At 35.1% G+C, this 20307-nt stretch overlaps 1 protein-coding gene across 1 annotated transcript in view; it reads left to right on the top strand.

Moving 5' to 3' along the window:
• The window catches only part of LOC133214483 (coiled-coil domain-containing protein 102B-like), a 39861-nt gene that overhangs the window by 10251 nt on the left and 9303 nt on the right, over positions 1–20307 (top strand). Inside the window, 3 exon segments of the mRNA XM_061357393.1 lie at positions 1207–1842; positions 3671–3879; positions 8206–8314. Of these exon segments, the coding sequence (XP_061213377.1) occupies positions 1219–1842; positions 3671–3879; positions 8206–8314 (942 nt within the window). The 5' untranslated portion in view covers positions 1207–1218.

Here is a 20307-nt window from a genome sequence, read left to right as displayed (position 1 = left end):
CTTTTTCCTGCTCTCATATCCATACTTGATGACAGTAGTTCTGCATAAGATTCTAACAAATGGCAAATAAATGTCCTGGAAAGCACAGAATAGTTGAAAACAGCTAGGAAACAGGAACAAAAAAATGTGTAAAAAATTCTATTCAGCTGAAATGAAACATGACTGAATCATAATGCCAAGACTACCCTTCAGAATTTTGTTTTCTGCATTGGCCTTCCACATTTCAGACACAGGTTTTAACACTAACATTAACATGATTTTTTTACAGATGGATGTAGGAATGTAAGAACATTCTTTTTTCGGGTTTTTTTTTTTTTTAGCCTAAAATATGTAGTCTTCTACTGATACAGCAACATTTCTAGTCTTTTGGGGGTTTTGGTTCTTTTTACGAAACAAGGAGACAAGAGTGACTAGTCTCTACAGACTGTCCACAACAGCATTTTCTCAGCTCTGAGGTGGAAAAGCAATTTCTGAGGCATTGATTTACTTCTGGGCCAAATAAGTAATAGCAGATACATAATGAAAAGGAATGCAGCAAGGTTTATTTGCAGTCATGTCATCATGAGGGGCACTATACAATACAGTAGGATAGTACTACCTTTTCAAGAATATTAGAAGAATATAGTTCCTGGAGAACATCGAGAATGTATACATCAAAATAAAGTCCCTAGTAAAAAGATTGTGTTTTTTTTCTCATGCATTAAAGAAAATCCAAAGGTCAGGGGTTTTGTGATTTTATTTTTTTTTCTCCCCTTAGGTAAGCAAATTATAAAGTAAGTTTTGCTTAGTATGAAGTTCCACAGTTTGGGAACGAAAGCAAGTGAATCTGTGGTTGTAGATTATACAAATACTTCTCTCTTACTAGACATTTAAAATATATATTAATTTCATCTTGTCTTGCAGGAAGATGCTTTTGTCTGGTTTGTCTAGACTCAAAAATTTTTGAGACCACTATGATTATTTAATGGCACTTCTTTTGCTAGCAATTCCTTATCAAATAATAGGTATGTCTGTTTATACTGTACTCAGAAAGTGTACATAAAATGTATTTAATAGCTCTTTCTTGTTGATGAAGCATATTTCTAAAACATCAACAGCATTATTAAGAATATCTCATTATTAACAGTAAAATAAACTACTGTTTAAGGTTATTAATATAATTTAATTGAGGAAAGCTAAATTATTTATCTTTGTCTTTTTTTTTAGGAGTGGAATTGGATGATTAATCAAAACATTAATTTAGGCTCAGTTCAGAAACTAATGGAAGAAATGCAGGTTTTTGAGACCCAACCAAGGCAACCTTATGAATTGGCTGAAGGCTGCCAACCAGATGGCCATTTGTGTAATTCAAATCTGCCATCTCAAAGTTTCTACCCATATTCATCTTATTATCCATACATGCGTGCAAATTACAGCAGTGACTGGGAAATTTCTGAAGCAGTAAAAATTCAGGAACTGGAAGAAGTCAAAGCCAGAGCTGCCCAAATGGAGAAGACCATGCGCTGGTGGTCAGATTGTACTGCTAACTGGAGGGAGAAATGGAGCAAAGTTAGAGGAGAAAGAAATGAAGCCCAAGAGGAAGCAAGACAATTGAGAATCAAATTAGACAATGTTGTAAAAGAACTGAGTATGCTTAGAAAAATAAATCAAGATTTAGTAAGTGAGAAGAAAAATTTAGAAGATGCAACTGCTTGGAAAACAGAATTCAGTTGCTCAGAAATATCTTATATTAAAAAAGACCTAAACCAGCTCACATTTCTGGAACGAGAACCTGTGAATGAGCTGAGCAAAATTAACAAGATTCCTGGAATAGAAGACACAAAGGTAAAGAATGGGGAATTGGTTTAGGTCTTGAAAAAGCAAGAGATGGTAGAGTACACCTAGAAATTTTCTAGGATGTTTCAAGGATTTTCCCCAAACACTACCTGAACCCTTGAACAGCAAAAACACTTTTTTTTCACCCATCTATTATTTCTAATATTCCTAATATAGAGAAGTACAGAAAACAATTCATACCTTTCACCTATGGCTAAACATTTAGGTAACAGGGGCAAACTGTTACATCCAATAACTTGTTCTGACTCTTGTGTTTTAAGATAACATTACCTCTGTTATCTTTATTTTCCATGTTTTGTGGTTTGCTTTTCTTTTTTCCTCAAAAAAAAAATCAATGTAGATTCTTGGCTTCTAAAATAAAATAATTTAATTCGCCTTTAATGCAACTTCTAAAATGTGAGAAGAGGTGAGGCAAATCCTTCTGCAAATTCACAAGATTTTTTGCTTGGTAAGGAGAGCAATTATGTTGTTATGCAGAATTAAACAATCAAGTATGGGCATGGTTTAATTACAGCTCCAAGTTCTATATAAAAGAAACTGCTACATTCAACAAAATGGAACTATTTTTCATGTTATACCAGTTTTATTACTTTGCCTTGGCATGAATTGCATAGTCCTCATAGAAAGTGCTATGTAAAAACTATACTTGCTATTTTTCTGACTGATAGCAGTCATTGTAGTAAGAAATAACAATTTTTTTACTTCAGTTCAATGGAAACTTTCAAGATCTTAGGCCTGAATATATTATGTCCAGAATTTTCTCTTTTCTCTCATTCTGTAATGCATACAAATTACATTATATTCTCTTGAATTCTGAAAAAAAAAAAAAAACAAACCCACAACCAAGCCACACCATGGTGTTGTTAATAAGAAGAAATTTGGAAAAATAAAAGCATGAATTTCATATTTTTGGGCAGATAAACATGCCATAACAGGATTCCTTGAAGGAAATGACACAAAATATATTTTAGCTGTTACACTTTCTGCTTAGTATAAAATAAGGCACTACTTGAAAACTGAAACTTTATATATGAATGGGAAACAGTCTTTTCAACAGTTTCTAATATTTTCTGATGTAGATTACAAGCATTTTAAAACCTCAGGAAAACAGAGTGATATGAAATAGCACTGGTGGTAATCTACTAAAGCTTTAAAAATTTCAGCAGAAGTGATAAAACTTTAATACTTTAAAAAAGTATACTACTGTTTTTAAGAGATGTTCAGTCTTCCTCACAAATATGTATTTTACTTTTTAATGTTTGTTTCCTAATTGTTATTATCTTTGCTTATGTTTTGTATTCAAAACATGTATGTCTTCAAAATAAACATTATAGTGCTTTTAGTTTCTGAATGGGATCTAATTGCTATGTTATGCAGGTAACTTTGCTCCTGCTGTGAAACTTATATACGTCTGTCAACTGCTTCAACATGATTTCCACTGGAAGTATGAGTCCTTACACAGAGTTTCTCAATATATTATTTGTATGCATAAATTGCATTCCTGATTTTGTTAGTTCCAGGATTCTGTCTTCAACATAGTTATAGCTAATTAATGATAATTGGAATTAATTTCTTTAGTAAAGATGCATTAGAAATATTTTGGATATGAAGCCTGTCATTACAGAATGTGTGAGAATCACAGAGTGAAAATGATTCAACTGCAGTGACTTTTTTTGCACATTCTATCCATATGCAACTGTATAGGATGTTACTTATTTCCTTTTTCTTACATGACTTAAATGTCTAGAAAAGTCTTGGTAGTCCCTGCAAAAGTTATGCAAGTCTTTTCCTTTCATTTATGTTTTTCTCAGATGTCATATTTTTGTTTTCTCAGGATGTATTCAAAGACCCAAGTAATCACAATCAAAAAATTGCTCCAAAGCCTCACGATTCCTTTCCCAGTGTCATTCCCAGCACTTATTTGGAGGAACATAAAAAAAGTTTGGACAGTACAGCTGAGACAACAGAGAATGATTTAATACATGTTTCAGTCTTGCATTTGCAGTTGGCTGAAATGCAGAAAATCTTGCAGAAGGAAAGAGAGTAAGTGCAAAATATATCATACTTGGGATAATTCTATCAAAAATAAAGGTTTAAAAGACACTTTCTAAAATAGGTATGGCAATACTTTCATAGCTCATCTTTTCCATTTCTAAGCCTTATTAACTGTTATTTACGTGACTGATAATTTAGAAAGAAAATCCACCATAGTGTGTTTATGGATTTTCTTAGCTTTTCTGTTGTTTAAATAAGAAGTATTCCATATAGAGCTTTAAAGAATATGAATTTAATAAAAAATATATACTTACTGGAAATTTGGTATCAATACAGTGATATCTAATGTATATAGTTATTGGAGTCCTTTGTGCATAATAACGAATTTTCATACATTCTGCCATCAGACTGAAAGAGTCCAACTGCAGACTAACTAAAATGGTTTTGAATTAAAAATACATGAATACAGCTGCAAAATTCTGTTAAACTTAATTCTTCACTTGTAGTATGGTCTATGTCAAAAGCAGGTAACAGAGAGAGAATAACACACTTATTGTATGCTTATTGTATCATATCAAGTTTACTTCACATAAAGACTAAATGTTCATTTTTATGGACTAAAGAGATTATATGTTGATTGCACACTACATGCTAGAATGTGAGTCTGTTAGTAGAAATTCCATGCGATTTTGTATAGGCGATCAGTATTGAGGAAGATTGAATCACACCAAAAAAGACTTTCCAAGGAAACATGTGCTACATGATGTATGATGAATGTAGTAGGAGACTTCATGCACTATGTGACAGTAACTTCAAAATCAGCTGAAGTTAAACAGAAAATGAAAAAAGAAAACATTCCCTCTTTTGCAAATATGTTCAAGAGTTTTATTTTAGAGAGTCTGTCATGGGAAACTATGATAAAGAATTTCCTTCCTGTCAGGTTGGGTTTTTTTCTGCACAACTGTCCTGTAGGTAGTACAAGTCTGAGTAAACAAACAAAAATATTTTTAAAATCTGCTAAATTCCTAACTAGTGTTTACTGTGTTCTGCTATAGGAATTAGGTAGCTGTGGAAAACACACAATAATAGCATATTGCAGCAGATCACCAGAAGTATGTTCTATCTCATTAAAAAGGATTTAGATTTTTATGAAAGCAAAAATCCCAAAATGCCTATATTTTCCAGCTTGTCATGGTATTTTTTATATGTGAGTTAAGAGACTGATGCCTCACATACCCATTTTCTTCTAGTTGAAGTATTTAGAGTCCTAGGTACTTAATTTTTCAACAGCAGTCTCAGTATACATCCATGCATAATTTCTCAACTGTTATTTTTTTAATCCCTTCAATGGATTTTGCCATTTATGCCTAGATACATATTGACTGTGGTATATAATAATAAATTTACTGGCACATTGTAAGAACTGGGGCATGTCTACACCAGTGCCAACCCCTGGCAGCAAGTGCTCACAGAGCAGCGATTTCTGTATAACAGAGGGCATTGGTATAACAGCTCCCTCTCTAGGTCACTTTGGGTAATATCTCCTGTGCGCAAAGATGTTCTGTAAGCAGAATATATGCAACTTAAAAGTATGAAGCAATTATTTTGTGGCAATGGAGACAATAAATAGCTGGGAATAATGTTACAAGGATAAGTATTAACATAGTCACCAGTCTCTTGAGACTTTGGGTCTCAAGACTCACGAGTCTTTGTCGGACAGGTTGTCACCTGCCAGCTCAGGTTGGTCTCCACTCCTTGGTGGATTCAGATGATTTTGCTGAGTTTCCATCCTCAGATTCCTAGGTTTTCCTCTTAGTTTTAGACTTGTTCATGTCAGCTTTTCTGCTGCTGTATCCTGGAGCTGCTAATGATTGTTATCTCAACAATCTCACTCCTGTTTGCATTTTTTACTTATCTTGCATGGCTAAAACTTAAGTACTTTCTCACAGCTTCTTCCTTGCAACTTAGCAATTTTCCCATCAAACTTGAGCCAAGGACACACAGCTGTGCTGCATCAAAAGGAAACTTGGATCATTGACAGCTTGAACCCTAAGGCCGAAGGTTACCTTGGCAGTCAGTATGATCTTACTCATACAGCACAGTTCTCCGGTTTACATGCAGTACTCCCAAACTGGGGCCACATTCTTTCCATAATCGTTAGCTCATGCAGATCCAGTGTTTAGACTTGCTCCTAGTTACCTGACTAATGTCTCCATGAGATGTTTTGTTTCTTCACCCTGAGAGGACCTCTGCTTCATGCATTCTGTTTAGAGCTGTCTTTGGTAATGCCAATATTATCCTTCAGCCATAGATCAGGCTTTGCAAAAGAAAGGAGCACAAAAAAACCCCAAAACAACAAAAAAACTTCAAAGCTTATGTTTTGACTATCAAAGAACTTTATGGTTAGGTAAAATCACACATCAAAATCCTCTACTAAGCACACGGCTGATATCAAATGCACATTTGAGGTTTCATTGACCTTACTAGTTGCTCAGTATTTTAAAGAATCTTTTTCCTAAAATAGCTATCTTTAGTCATCTTTTGGATCAATGTTCTCATCTTAATGTCTTGTAGTTTCAAAATATTAATTTGTTCCCTTTTGAACTTTAAAGTATTTCTTTGCTTTAAAACCAAAACCTACCAACTACACCGGTGTTTGACCGTATCAAAGAGGAATTGCTTAGTGCTGCATGGGTAGGCTTAGCCAACGGACGCGAAAGGTGCTGCCTGAGCATCAATAAACACTTTTTTTCTGTGATGGTGACTTGGCACAGGTTATCTAGAGAGGCTGCCGAGTCTGCATTGTTGGAGACATTACAAAAGCCATCTGGATGTGGTCCTGAGCAACCAATTCTAGATGACCCTTCCTGAGCAGGGGGGTTTAGACCAGATGACCTCCAGAGGTCCCTTTCAACCTCAACCATTCTGTTTAATTCTGTAATTTAATAAGATAAGAAGGAGTTAAAATAGGTGGCTAGAAGATCCATTAGATATGCTCTGATCTTGATCTTTTGTTAAATAATGGTAGGCTGCTTCACTGATCTCTGCCTGCCAATAATATCTTTAGTAAAAAGGCTGATAAATCCCATTAGCCTCAGAATAGAAAATAACTACTGTGGCATACAGCAGTTTTTTTAGTTGCCAGGATTGTCAACATTTTTTCTTTTCTGGTATAGTAGCTCTTCATCCCTTCATTTTCACAAAATTTATATGTTGCAAATTTTTAATCTCCCAACATAATGGTACTTATGTGATTTTACTGTTTCTTGAATTTTAAATTTCTTCAGTGTCCTGACTTTGTTCCCATATTGATGTTTATCACCAACAGAACACTCCAGAATTTTTAACTGTGATATTATTTTATAAGAATATTAGAAATATAACTTGATATATATTATTTGCAATTAAGATTTTTCTCTTTAACTTTTAATTATGTTCCAAATTCTACTTTGTTGCCAAATTGCAAAATTAACCATATGCACTACACAAATGTAAAATTAAATTATTAAGGAATTCTATAATGTGAAATTACGAGAAGTTCATTCTTGTCTTTGGAACTTGGCTAATTGTGTTTGCTGTGAACACAGAAAGGAATTCTTAATTGGGCTCAAAGACAAGAACATCTGAAGTGCCTCTGCTGCTTCATATTTCTTTCATTATTTCCTGAATGATTGAAACTATTTTAATTGATTAGAAGGATAAGTATCAAAGTTCATTGTTTCAGTAATACGGTACTTTTCTCTGAGGAATCATCATTCATTCCTTGTGAATTGTTTATCCTAAATAATTTTGCTGAATGTAGTAATGGACTTCAAATAACATACCAGAGAAAATGCTGAATGAGGGTTTAGTGCCTCTGGGCTATATAATAAATTTTCCTAAAATTCTTCTAACATTTTCTTTCAAGAGTAATTATTTTTTGAGACATGAGTTACACACGTGTAAATTAGATCATCTTCAGTTTCAGTACTGTCTACATAGAATATATATATTCCCCCCAATGTGTGTGTCTAAAATAGCATTCTTCGTGTACCCAAATAAAATTGATACCAAACCTTTTCTCTGAGGATTTTCACTAAATCAGAATGTGTTAGGTGATCTGAATCACTAACTGAAGGGTGTTCCCAAATTTTCTTCAGCTTATCCCCAAATGTTATTTATTTTTAGTTTTTAATTCTGTACTGCTGGGATTCTTTGTTCTCTTTAGCTAATATTTTTGGTAAATCTCCTGTAATGATATGATGATAATACAGGCTTTTATTAAAAAGCAGATATACAGCTGACAAAGGCAGCAAAATGTAACTCAATCTGTGGGAAGCAATTTATTGTCAACCTCAAAAAGATGCAATGCTGACTTGTAAAATACTTTTTCAGAATGAATGCATTTCTGCAAAAAGAAATGGAAAAGATAGAAAATGAATTATATCTTTGGAAATGGAAATATGAAGAACTGCATCAAACCAAGCTGGAAAGCCTCAGACAGGTATGTTAGCAGTACATTGTTATCTCATTGAGTAAGAAACAAAATTGATACTTCTAATCTCCTGTGTTGTAACTAAGAGTAAAACCTTATCTAGGGTTTATGAATGTGATAAATCAACCATTTATCAATTATTTATCCATATAGCCTTGCAATAAGGAACCTGAAGAGGGTATATGGTCAAGCTGATTTGTCCTGATACACAGGATAATAGGTAAATGTGCCAGGAGACTGATTTAGCTTAGCAGAGAATTCTTGGTGGAGTTCTGATGATAGATGTCAATGTACTTTTATAAAGGACATCAAAAGAGTAATTTAGGAACATTACCTGGTTATGTAGGAATGGTTACTGGAAAAAAGAAGTGTTTATATCAATCCAAGTTCATCAGTAGAAGAAAAAGATATATTTGTGATGCAGCTTTCAGGACTAATTCTTCCAAAACAATGGGTTGAGGACCATGTAAATCCAACAAAACTCAAAATGTGTGTCTATATAACTAAATATAGATATAGAATTTAAAATTTCCTATAAATTTAACACCTCATTATATAAGAATATTAATTATCTTTCTTTTCACATTTTGGAAAATATTGCAGGCAGTCTATAAAATTCCAAGTTCTAGTTACCTGCTAACATATCCATGAATGGAATTTCTTTCACAGTTGAGCAGCCACAGAAACAAATTAACATCTATCTGTCATATTTGAGTTCCTTCAGATATTAGTTCTTTATTTTCTGCTTGCTCATTAAGCAGGATTTTAGCTTGACATACTTCTGCACAGCAGAGGAAGTCTAGATTTAGTTAATTAGTTTAAGAAATTTAGTCTTTATGTTTTATGTCACTGTCAGCAGGAATAGAACAAGTAAAAACTTACTGAGAATTGGTTGGAGACTGATGGATACCAATTTTTGTATATGTGCATGAACATACACATGTATATGCACTGTTTCTTTTTTCTTGGGAACATGTTGAATTGCCTTAATTGTTAACAGGAGGTGATATTTTGAGCATCCTTATGAGATTTATAAGGTATATATATATTTAGTGTATACACCTAGTTTTGAAATTACAGGAAAACATTGGTCTTGATGAATCTGACTAGTGTGAATGAAATAACTTGCATCTGTGCATTTCTTTCTAAGTGAAAATTCTTCCTTTATTGAAACAAACCCAAATGTTGTCTGTAGGTGAGGCATCCGTGAATGTCACTATATATTACTGTTGGAAGCTGGAACTCAATACAAGGTTTTTGACAGTCAAATATTTGCAAGTGAAATAAAGGAAAATCCAGATATGCTAGGCTAAGCATGGAATCTGATTTGTATACATACTTACAGTACTAAATCACAATGGAATTTTTAGTTTAATAATAGATTAATCATTACCTCTGGAGTATTTTCACATCCTTGACTAAGAGTTTTGGGTTCAGTTATGCATAAATTAGTCTGCTCTTTCCTTTGGTAGATCCTGACAGTCCCATTGTGAATGTGGAAAAAATGCTTGGTTTGCAAGTGACAGCAACAGTGAAAATTCAAGCATTTGTAGGGATGGTTAGCTCTGCTAGCCTGTTGGAATTCTGAGAGATTTTATGTAATGTTAAAAGCTTCGCAGCCACTTAAATTGAAGTACTAATGCTCTTTCTGTTAAAAGATTTTTGTTAAAAGAGTATGCATCTCAAACAAACTAAATATGGAAAGTCTCTGTGACCTTGATGATCATATTTTTAAAAAATTAAGCATTCTAGATAACTTCAGAAATTGTAGGTAAGTTTTTAATGTATTAACTAAAAAAAAAGTAGTAAAATGGCAAGTCTTCCTCAACATTTTATATCTGTCTTTATCATTTTTAAAAGGCATGCTTCTCTGATGGCTTAAAAGTTAAATAAGATGAAATATTTACAAGGAGATTCTACATTATACTGAAAACAATGAAAACATGCATATACTGCTATACTCCACTTGTGTGCGCTGTAGACTTACAAATGCCCCTATAGGCGGTGACTTCCGTGTTTAAGAATTTTCTGCTAGCTGAATTACAGAATGTTCCCTTACTCTACATTGTCTAGCTTGTTGGCAACTGATGAGGGATATTCATATCCCAGTTTGTGGAATGTGAGGGAAAATTAAACTAGTAGGTACTTAAAGCCTATTGGAACCTCAATATCAAAAGAAGTATCCTTAGATAACTATTCTATCATTCTATGATTCTATGATAGACGAAAAGGGGACACAGGCTAAGTTAACATTTTATATCTTAGGCAGAGACATTTCTGTTCTTCCTATTTTCTGTCTCTGTCCATAGATGTTTTACACTGTATATTATGGCAACCCACTTAAGTGCGCTACTTTCTTTAAAGGAAGGGTAATGGTTCCCTTCCTGTTTTTTCCCAGGTGGTGGAAACTTCACTAAGGTTAGTGAGGATTCTGGATAAATCAAGTTTTCTATTCTCACTGTAGGCATTGAGATGCTGTTTAAACCAGAACAGCCTTTTTGGAGACTTGGGTTGTTAGCAGCTAGTTCTTGTTAAAGATTTCCACCTTTTCCAGAAATCTGTATTATGAAATTAGCTTATAGCGTGACAGTGCTGCAGAGGTGCTTACCTATAATACCTATTTTCATTCACCTAGTATATGCATGGATTGGAAACAGTGATACTCTGATGATCTCACAGGAAATTTAGATACGTGTATTAAGACCACATATTTTGTCCCATGCACTTTGCTTGATTGTTCCCTGAATCCTGCAGAAAACGTAATTATTATCAGACACAAAACAGTAGCCTTAATGGTTGTACTGACTACTGTAAGTTGTTCTGTTTAATTCTCATCTAAGATGCAGAGAAATACAGCATAGATATCACAGGAATAAAATGAGGTACCCAAAATTAAATTTCTGATGATCTTACATACTACAGAATAGCCAGTAGTGGTTTAGTGGTCTAAAAGGAGTCTTTATAAAGTCTGATATCAGAATCCTCAAGGCTGAGTTTAGAATATCATTAGGCACTTTTCTGAGAACAATGCCTGAACTATTTGAGAACTCACATGACCTTATAGAGTGAAAATTCTGTGCATTCTTATTATTTTCAGACTAGATCCAGAGTTTTCCTTACTGAGCTTAGTCCTTCATTTTTTAAAATGACTTGTGTGATTTTCAGACTGAGTAAAATGTGATGATGATGTCCCAACACCTCTGATTTGTGGTTTGATAAAAGGACTTAAAAAAATTACTCTGGATATACACATTTATTTTTTCTGACTAAATTACAATAGTTTATAGGTAGGTAGTTTGAGAGTAAGGGGAGAATCCTGGACCGTGGCTTAAGCACAAATTCTTGTGCAGCCTTAATTATTCTTTCCACTGTATTCATAAATCAGGTACCAGATTGTACTTAGTGTTATCTCTAGAAATTATGTACTTAACCTGAATGTTTTTACTGCCCATCATTAAGTATATTTTGTGATAGGGCATAATCATAGAAACATAGAAGGTTGGAAGGGACCTCAAAGATCATCTGGTCCAGCCTTTCTTGGCAAAAGCAGTTTAGACAAGATGGCCCAGAACCATGTCCATCAGGATCTTAAAAGTGACCATTTTCAAGATTCCAATTGACTGCCTATTTTCCAACAATTTCTGGAATTTGGAAAGTGCTGGGAAAATCTATTGTTTCATAGATTTTCTTTTTTTTTTTTTTTTCCCCCATACTGGCTACTAACAAGATATTTAAACTGTGTTGAGTTCTACTTGCCAATATTTCCTGGGTCTTCATTACATGCTTAGGAATACAAACACAAACCAAGGACATTCTGTGACAACTGAAAGATGACAACCTCATATTATTTCTGTGGAGGCAATATGTTTAGAAGAAACTTATGTGCATATTGAAACCTACACTGATTTTCTGTGAACTGAATACTATGCTAAAGAGGCATAATGTGTAGAGGTTTGTTTGCTTTTGTCCTAGAGGCTAGCATTATATTTTTAATGAAGCCCATTTTTCATAGCTTAGACTGAGAAGTCCAAAATGATGACAAAGTTACTTCTTAATACTGTATTAGTGTGGTCCTTTTACCATGTAGTTCTGTATAGATATGCTCTTGTTCAAGTGTTACTTTATTTATCCAGGATCCTTTGTACTTTCAAAGAGTTTGCACTGTGGACTCGAGCAGGACTGTTAGGAATCGCTGCCTATGCTAGTCGAAAGTCTATACAGCCTTGTGAAATCCATTGCTGTGTAATAATATAGAGTTTCATGTTCACTATCTGGTAAATAGCTTAACTAATTTTTTACATGCCTTTGAAGCAAAAACGTGTGAGGAACTGGAATGAGGTTTCTTGGGTTTAAAGGATCTTATAATATTCTATGAAATAAAGAATATGCCTGAATATTTAGTGTTACAACTAAAGTAGCTTCATGCCTGTCATCTGTGTTACAGTTATATTGATACAACTTTCAGGATGGTTAGGTAATTTGCTTCCTAACTTATGTACATGGAGTAAAAATTCATATTTATTGTTTTATTGTCACTGCTGAAATTGAATTTTCTTTTTGACTTAGCTGTAGCATATATAACAGAACCGCACTGCTTCCGGAACAAAGAGGTAGTACTTCCATAAGAGGTAGAAAAGGAAGAAAACCAGATATGCTGGAGTTTTGTTGTTGTTCCCCCCCCCCCCCCTTGTTTTTCTATTTAAAAGGTAATAGAAATTTTCCTCTTTGGTCTTCACATGTAAAGAGAGCTGTCTTGCACTGAAGACTAAGTAAGTGCCTCTGCACTGAAGCATTATATTTTCAGATAACTTTGAAAAAAAGGATTAAATCTTAAAATAATGAGTGTTCTGTTTGGATACAGTCACAAAACTTGTTTTGTTTGTATCAGTGAAATGCTGCATATTTCCTTGAGCAGCAGCATGAGTGATGTCACTGAAGTCAATGGTAAATCTGCTGATTTCAATTATCAGTTCCTGATTTGAAAGGTCTAGTAACACCTAAAATTTCTTTGACAAGGTCAGATCCTGCATTTCTTGAATCATGGCAAACTTTCTGTTTAGAAGGGAAAATAAGCTTAAATACTGGTTTAGAAGGGAAAATAAGCTTAAATACTGGTTTAACCTTCACTTTTAGCATAGACTGTTTAAGAAAAAAGCTCACTGTGCCATAACATGGCAATTTGTGGAATCTGATGTATAGTGCACATTACCTGCACTTTAAGTAATGGTGGTGCAAGAGTCTAGTATTCATCATGCAACTTTGATACAATCTTGATTTTCCTGAAAATTTAATATTATGCCCTATCAGACTTTCAAATTTTCATTAAGTATGTTGTAATGCACTGATTTGCCCACAGGAAAGTAATGATTACAAATTCTAGTGTGGTTTCACACTGTTTATTATTTTAGTAATCTAAGATGTATTTATCTTTAGAGACCTACAATTACAGCAAACATCCAATTCCCAGCACCATTTAGCTATTAATCTGAAAAGTCAACAATATTCCTCTGTTAGATTAAGTGATTTTGCATAGTTCCTAACTTAAATGGCTTGAACAGCATTCTGATCTGCAGCATATAATACAGATAAAGTCTAGGAAATTCTTGAGACTGATGACAATTTGAACTTGCTTTGAGTGCTTCCACTCATGCTGACCACTACTGATTGAACAGTTTCTTACAGTTCCTTATTTTTCCATACATTTGGCTTAGTTCAACAAGCTAAACTTAGGATGGAAGGTTGCCTTAGAAATCAGTTGAAAACAGAGAGGTGTTGACCTTCTGTATGGCAAATAAAATAATGTAAATAAAAAAAAAAAAGGATATTAGCAGCAGAGGCCTATTATAATTTTATTTTTTGAAATGTAAACCAAAATGTCTAGAATTGAACCTTTAAACACACTGGGGGACTAGTGAGCAGGTTGTTTTTTGGTTTTGGGTTTAGGGCTTTTTTTTCCCCCCATAAAGATGTCACTGAGGCAAATTAAGGGATGGAAGCTCATATTTAGCTTCAGATCTTTTTGGTTAAGAATCCTCCAAATCAGCTGCTCTTTGAGATTTCAAATTAAGTTAAGAGAAATAATTGCTATAACACCTATGCCTGAAACAATTTCTGCCATTTACTTGGGGATTTTTAATGCAGTTTGTTTAATCTATTACTGCTGTCACCCCTTCTGTGTTTTGTCATAATCCAATCAATTGCAAGAAAAGCATGCTACTGTTTGTAAAGCAAACAAACCAAACCCTATTGGTGTGAATATGGAGAGCTCCGGTTTTCCCTTGCTTGATAGTGAAGCATAAAGAATAAGGTGTAACTTATTTCTTTCAAAAAATAAACTAATTTCAGATTAATTTTCTACTTAATATGGGAATTTTTACTTGCTTATTCCATGGATTAAAAATTCAACTCTTCATGAATAATAGCAAAAGCAACCATGCACTTCTTAACACATTGGAGTTCTCACTTTCCAGAGGAGTGATGGCTTGTCAAATTTTGAGAGGTTTGGTTTATGTGTGTCCCTTATAAATTAATTTCAAGCAGTATTCTCCAAGGCATTAGCTGAAATGTGAATTCTTTCCTTGACTGAGATTAGAGAACATTTTAATTCACCTAAACCAATGTATAATATTCATTTAGATTAATCTTTGTTGATCTAATATAATTTTGTTTAGCTTTAGGCAAAAAAGGAAATGCAGTTTGAGAATTAAGTCATATTATCCCATTTCAAATATCACTTGCATTAGGAATATAGCAAATGGGCATGTTGTACATGTCGTTTTTATGTAAGGTCATACTTATGTGTGCACCAATATTTTGCTCAACATAACACAAAATTGACAATTAGAAGACCTTGAAGTAAAAAGGATGTTACAAAAATACGTACAGCCAAAGGAGTTTAGATTCAGTCTCTGTTTCTAATTGTGGGAAGCACTTTAAACTGGGGGATTTTGTTCTTTTTTAAAAAATAACCTTCAATTCAAAGGCTAATTAAAGAATGACTAATATTAAAGTTTTGAATACATAGTTACTGAATTGTGTTGGAACTAAGGCTTCAAATTTTTTTCTGCAATCAAAAATTACTCCGAGGGTTTGTACAAGGAGGAATGAAAACCATTTGATTTATGAGCTGTTTCAATGAATTGAGAAACCTTTAGAACTGGTCAGTATGAAAAGTAAGCTAGAATGGATCCCAAGTAGAAAGCTTATATTGAGTGGCCTGAAAAGCATAGGAAAAAGGAACTTTCTTAAGCAATGTCATAAATTTGAGAGTCAAATTACTGATTTGAGCTACTGCAGCAAACTATCGGCACAGCCAAGTAAGGCCAGTATGACCTTTGATGTAATTGTTGGTATATTTTGTACCATTAGCATTACTTTTAAAATACACCAAAGCTATAGGAGTAGGAGGGCAATAAAACTGAACAACATCTAACTGAGCACAAATACTAACAGAAGCTCTGGAGTTGAGGCTCTTTGTCCCAGTCTGAGCCAGAAGCTTAGGTTAGGTCTGAGCAAAAGAGAAAACTTAGAGGTGCTGTTGGAGTGGGGCTGGAATTGGGGAGCAGAAGGAAGGTTAGGACAGGCAAGACATCTGTACAAGGTCTTAGTCCCAGTCAGAGCTGGAAAATAAGTTTAAGGGTCAAGTCATTAATAGAAAGCCAAGCAACGTTGTTGGTGCTGGGGAGTGAATTAAAAAAATAGAGAATATTAAATAAAGTTTGAACATGTGTCAACAGTGTGATCTTGCAGCAAAGAGTTGTAATGCCAGCAGGTTGAAAGAAGTGATCATTTACCTCTGTTTAGCATTAGTGGAGGCCACACCTGGAGTAATGAGTCCATTTCTAGGCTCCCTAGTAGCTGGTTGACATGGACATATTAGAGACAGTCTAGCAGAAGACTACTAAGCTGATGAAGGGACTGGAATACCTGTCATATTAGGAAAGGCTGAGAGCTGCGACTCTTCAGCCTGGAAAAGATAAGGCTCAGGGGTATTTTGTGAACTTTTGTAAATACCTAAAGAGAAGGTGTAGAGAAGACGGAGCCCAGCTTTATTTGGTGGTGCCCAGTGATAGGATCAGAAACAGTGGCATGCACTGAAATCAGGAGGTTCCCTCTGGACATCAAGAAATAATTTTATACTCTGAGGTTGACCACCCACTGACACAGGTACACAGGTTGCCCAGAGACATTGGTGAGTCTCCCACCTTGGATATATTCAAAAGCCATTTGGACATGGTCCTAGGCAAGTGGCTCTCTGTGGTACTGCTTGAGCCCAGCAGGTTTAGACTAAATGACCTCTAGTAGTCCCTTCCAGCCTCAACCATTCTAGGATTCATTGGTAAGGTATCCTCTACTTTTTCTTCAGGTAATAAAACCTTTTGCTACAACTACTATTGCCCACAATTAAATGTAACTGTAAAGTCAACTGATATGTCTGCATAAAATTATATGTATATATGGGTTGGGTATATAATATGAGTATTTTCTTTAAACAACAGTGTAAGTTTTAAAGGAACAATGACTTGATGGACAACTTATTATTGGTAATTTAATTATAAATATTTTTTATTTCAGTAAGTAAATAGGTGTCACTTATCATGTTCATCTTATGGGGGAAAATGGCATTCATTCATAAGCTGCATCAAACAGCAAGAAGCAAACCTCCCTCATACCAGCAGATGAATGCTACCATTCTCCCACACTAGGAGTCTCCTCTTGCTATTATTCACCACTTCTTTCTAGTGATCCTGATGGCCCAGACTGACCCTCCAGAGAGTCTTCTCACCAACTGCAAGGGAGGTGAACCTGTTCTGAAAGTGCAAGTTGTCAGGTGGGTCGTAAGCCTTCTTCCTAGTATGAGAAGTCACCAGCTTCCAACCTTCAGCACCATGGGAGTTTCCGTTTTCCAGCTTCATAGACATAGGCTCTTCCTGACCCTCCCCTACTGCTAAGACTCTGGGTTCTTGAAGCTGAAAGGTCTCAGTGAAGATTTAGTCCATCTGTTTCTTACCCTCCTTGATGCTGTGCAGTCTGGCGGCTTCTTGCCACAGGTCCTTTCACAAGGAAGCACAATCCTTTGACAGCAGCACACCTCTTGCAGGCTAGGAGACCACATGTCCAGTCAGAGGCTCAAGGGACTAACTGCAGCCTGGCACTTGCAGAGCTGCATCCTCCTGAAGCTCTGTCTGGATCGAAGATTCTGCTAATGAAGGGACAGTTATTTTAGTGGCTCCTTACATGGAAGCAGCATGTACCCACAAGTATCTCAGAGGGTTCCTATGAGTCCCCCAGTGATTCCAAAAACTCAAGAAGAGACTTAAACCAGAACACTTTCAACTTCAAGCTGGAGAATGTAGTCACAGTGATTATTTCATCTAGTCTACTTTAGAAATACATTCAATATCAATATTGATAACATTCAGGAATGGTTCTTACCCAAATATTATATTTTGAGCTATGCAAATGTATGGCCTGCTACCTTTTTGACTCCAATAGATGTACAGTAGGAAAGCTCCCCAACCAGGAACTGTGGTAAAATATAGAAATATTTCTATTAGCAAATATGTGCCAAAGTTGCACCAAGAACAAACACTGGGATGAGGCTGATATTCTGTTTTATTTTGCAAAGTAGATTAAATTGATCCTGTTTTGTTTCTATTATTTTTATTTTTGCTGATTGAATTTGCACGTAGAAGATGCATCAGTGCTCTTAATAATAAAGTATAATTTTTTTGTACACATGTGACCAAGGAATCAGTTTCTTATGTGCTTCTTTCAGTTAAAACTTTTTTTTACTGATAAGAAAAATGACAGAAGGTTGTGCGGATTGGTAATGTACGAGGCTTGAACTTTGAACTACGGATTGCTAAGTTCTGTTCTGAAAGAAAATAAAGTACATAGTTCATTTTTCATATACATTGGTAACTTAATTGATCAGGACATGTGGACATGTTTGATATATTGTCTGGCTATAAAAATGAATAAAACATTTACATATTTGCTTTCTTTAGACCATAGGTGAAAGTCCCTCATTTTCCTTGGCTTATATATCAGCCAAACTGTTTTCTTCTTACTACTTCATTCTTCCTTGTGTCTAACCTGAACTTCCCCTATTTAAACACATCACCCCTTGTCCTATTGTTACAGTTCCTGACAAATAGTCCCTCCCCAGCATCCTTATAATCCCTCTTCAGACACTGGAAGGCTACTGTGAGGTCTCTATGAAGCCTTCTCCAGGCTGAACAGCCCTGACTTTTTCAGCCTGTCTTCATACAGGAGGTGCTCCAGTCCCCTGATCAACCTCAAGGCCCTGCTCTGGACTTGCTCCAACAACTCCATGTCCTTCTTATGTTGAGGACCTTTTTTGTTTGGCTTTTTGTTTGTTTTTTTTTTTTTTTGTTTACTTTTTAATTTCATTTATGATTGATATCTCCTTATGATACCGCTTGGTCTTTGGGAAAGCTGATTTGCCTATTAGTTTAGGGGTAAAGACACAGGTGCTTTCTATAAATTCTTTGTTAGTGTGTAGCTTCTGGTTATGTACACCAGTGAATTGGCAGCAGCGCTTTATAACGTTTTTTTATTTCAGAAAAAAATATATTACTGTGGCATGTGAAAATGCCTGGTTTGTCACTATACTGATCGCCAGCTATTAGAGAAAGAGATACAATCAGAATTACAACTCTGATTTCTTGTGGCAGAATTTATTTATTTATTTATTTATTTATTTATTTATTTATTGCTAAAAAAATAATCGATTTCATGATGCTATCTTTCAGACGCCTATAAACAAGGCTGTAGAATTAAGGCCAACAGATTTATGGGCCTACTGTGTCTTGAGATTGTAAGTGCTTTTCAGTGGATCTGGTTTTGTTAAGGCTCATTGGATTTAGCTGCAATATGACATATACTTGTAGCAAGCCTCTTAATCATTAGTTGTTTTTATTTAAATACTAAAGTATATTGCCTATGTAAGATGTATTTTCAGTTTCTTATAGGAAAACATTTCAAATCTGGTTATGACCAAGCTTTTAGCACTGGCAAGTATTGTTTTGTAGACTTTTTTTGACCTATTCAGTAGTGTTAGAAATAGTGATAGTGCAAGTGCAGACTTCTTTCTCCTGCAGGTGTAACTAAAGCAGATTTTTTTGTCTTTTAATTTCATTTGGTTGACCGAGATTTCAGAAGGAAACCGACTACTTCCCTTCAGTTTTAAATCCTAATTATCAGCTGTCATAGTTTACCTGACAGATTTACTGTTCTATTCCATTAATAGTAAAATCAATTTTGGGGTTCAGTGGGGATACAGTTTTTAATTTACTCAATGTTATACTAAATTGTTGGGTCTGAGATGATAAGGCTCTTAGGGGGATCATGTAATTATGTATATGAAAATAGACACCATTTGGGAGAAGAAACATCTAGAATAGGACAAGATGTATCAGAAAAAAAATAGCCATACTCTTACTTTTTTTAAATATTCGTTCAAACATCCATGCTTTTCTGGCAAGCCTTCAGGAATATCTGTTTAACAGACTTGTGCCTATATCTTAGAATCATAGAATCATAGAATAGTTAGGGTTGGAAAGGACCTTAAGATCATCTAGTTTCAACCCACCTGCCATGGCCAGAGACACCTCCCACTAAACCATGCCACCCAAGGCTTTGTGCAACCTGCCGTTGAACACTGCCAGGAATGGAGCATTCACAACCTCCCTGGGCAACCAATTCCAGTGCCTCACCACCCTAACAGTAAAAAACTTCTTCCTTATATCCAATCTAAACTTCCCCTGTTTAAGTTTGAACCTGTTACCCCTTGTCCTATCTCTACAGTCCCTAATGAAGAGTCCCTCCTCATCATCCTTATAGCCCCCCTTCAGATACTGGGAGGCTGCTATGATGTCTTCACGCAGCCTTCTCTTCTCTAGGCTGAACAGCCCCAGCTTCCTCAGCCTATCTTCATACGGGAGGTGCTCCAGTCCCCTGATCATCCTTGTAGCCCT

The sequence above is a fragment of the Neopsephotus bourkii genome, unplaced genomic scaffold (genome assembly GCF_033783945.1).
Source record: "Neopsephotus bourkii isolate Nb327-2 ecotype Australia unplaced genomic scaffold, CSIRO-AGI_Nbou_v1 NB_894, whole genome shotgun sequence".
Taxonomy (NCBI): domain Eukaryota; kingdom Metazoa; phylum Chordata; class Aves; order Psittaciformes; family Psittacidae; genus Neopsephotus; species Neopsephotus bourkii.
Note: the sequence above shows the minus strand (reverse complement) of the source record. Positions and strands in the feature narration are given on the sequence as shown.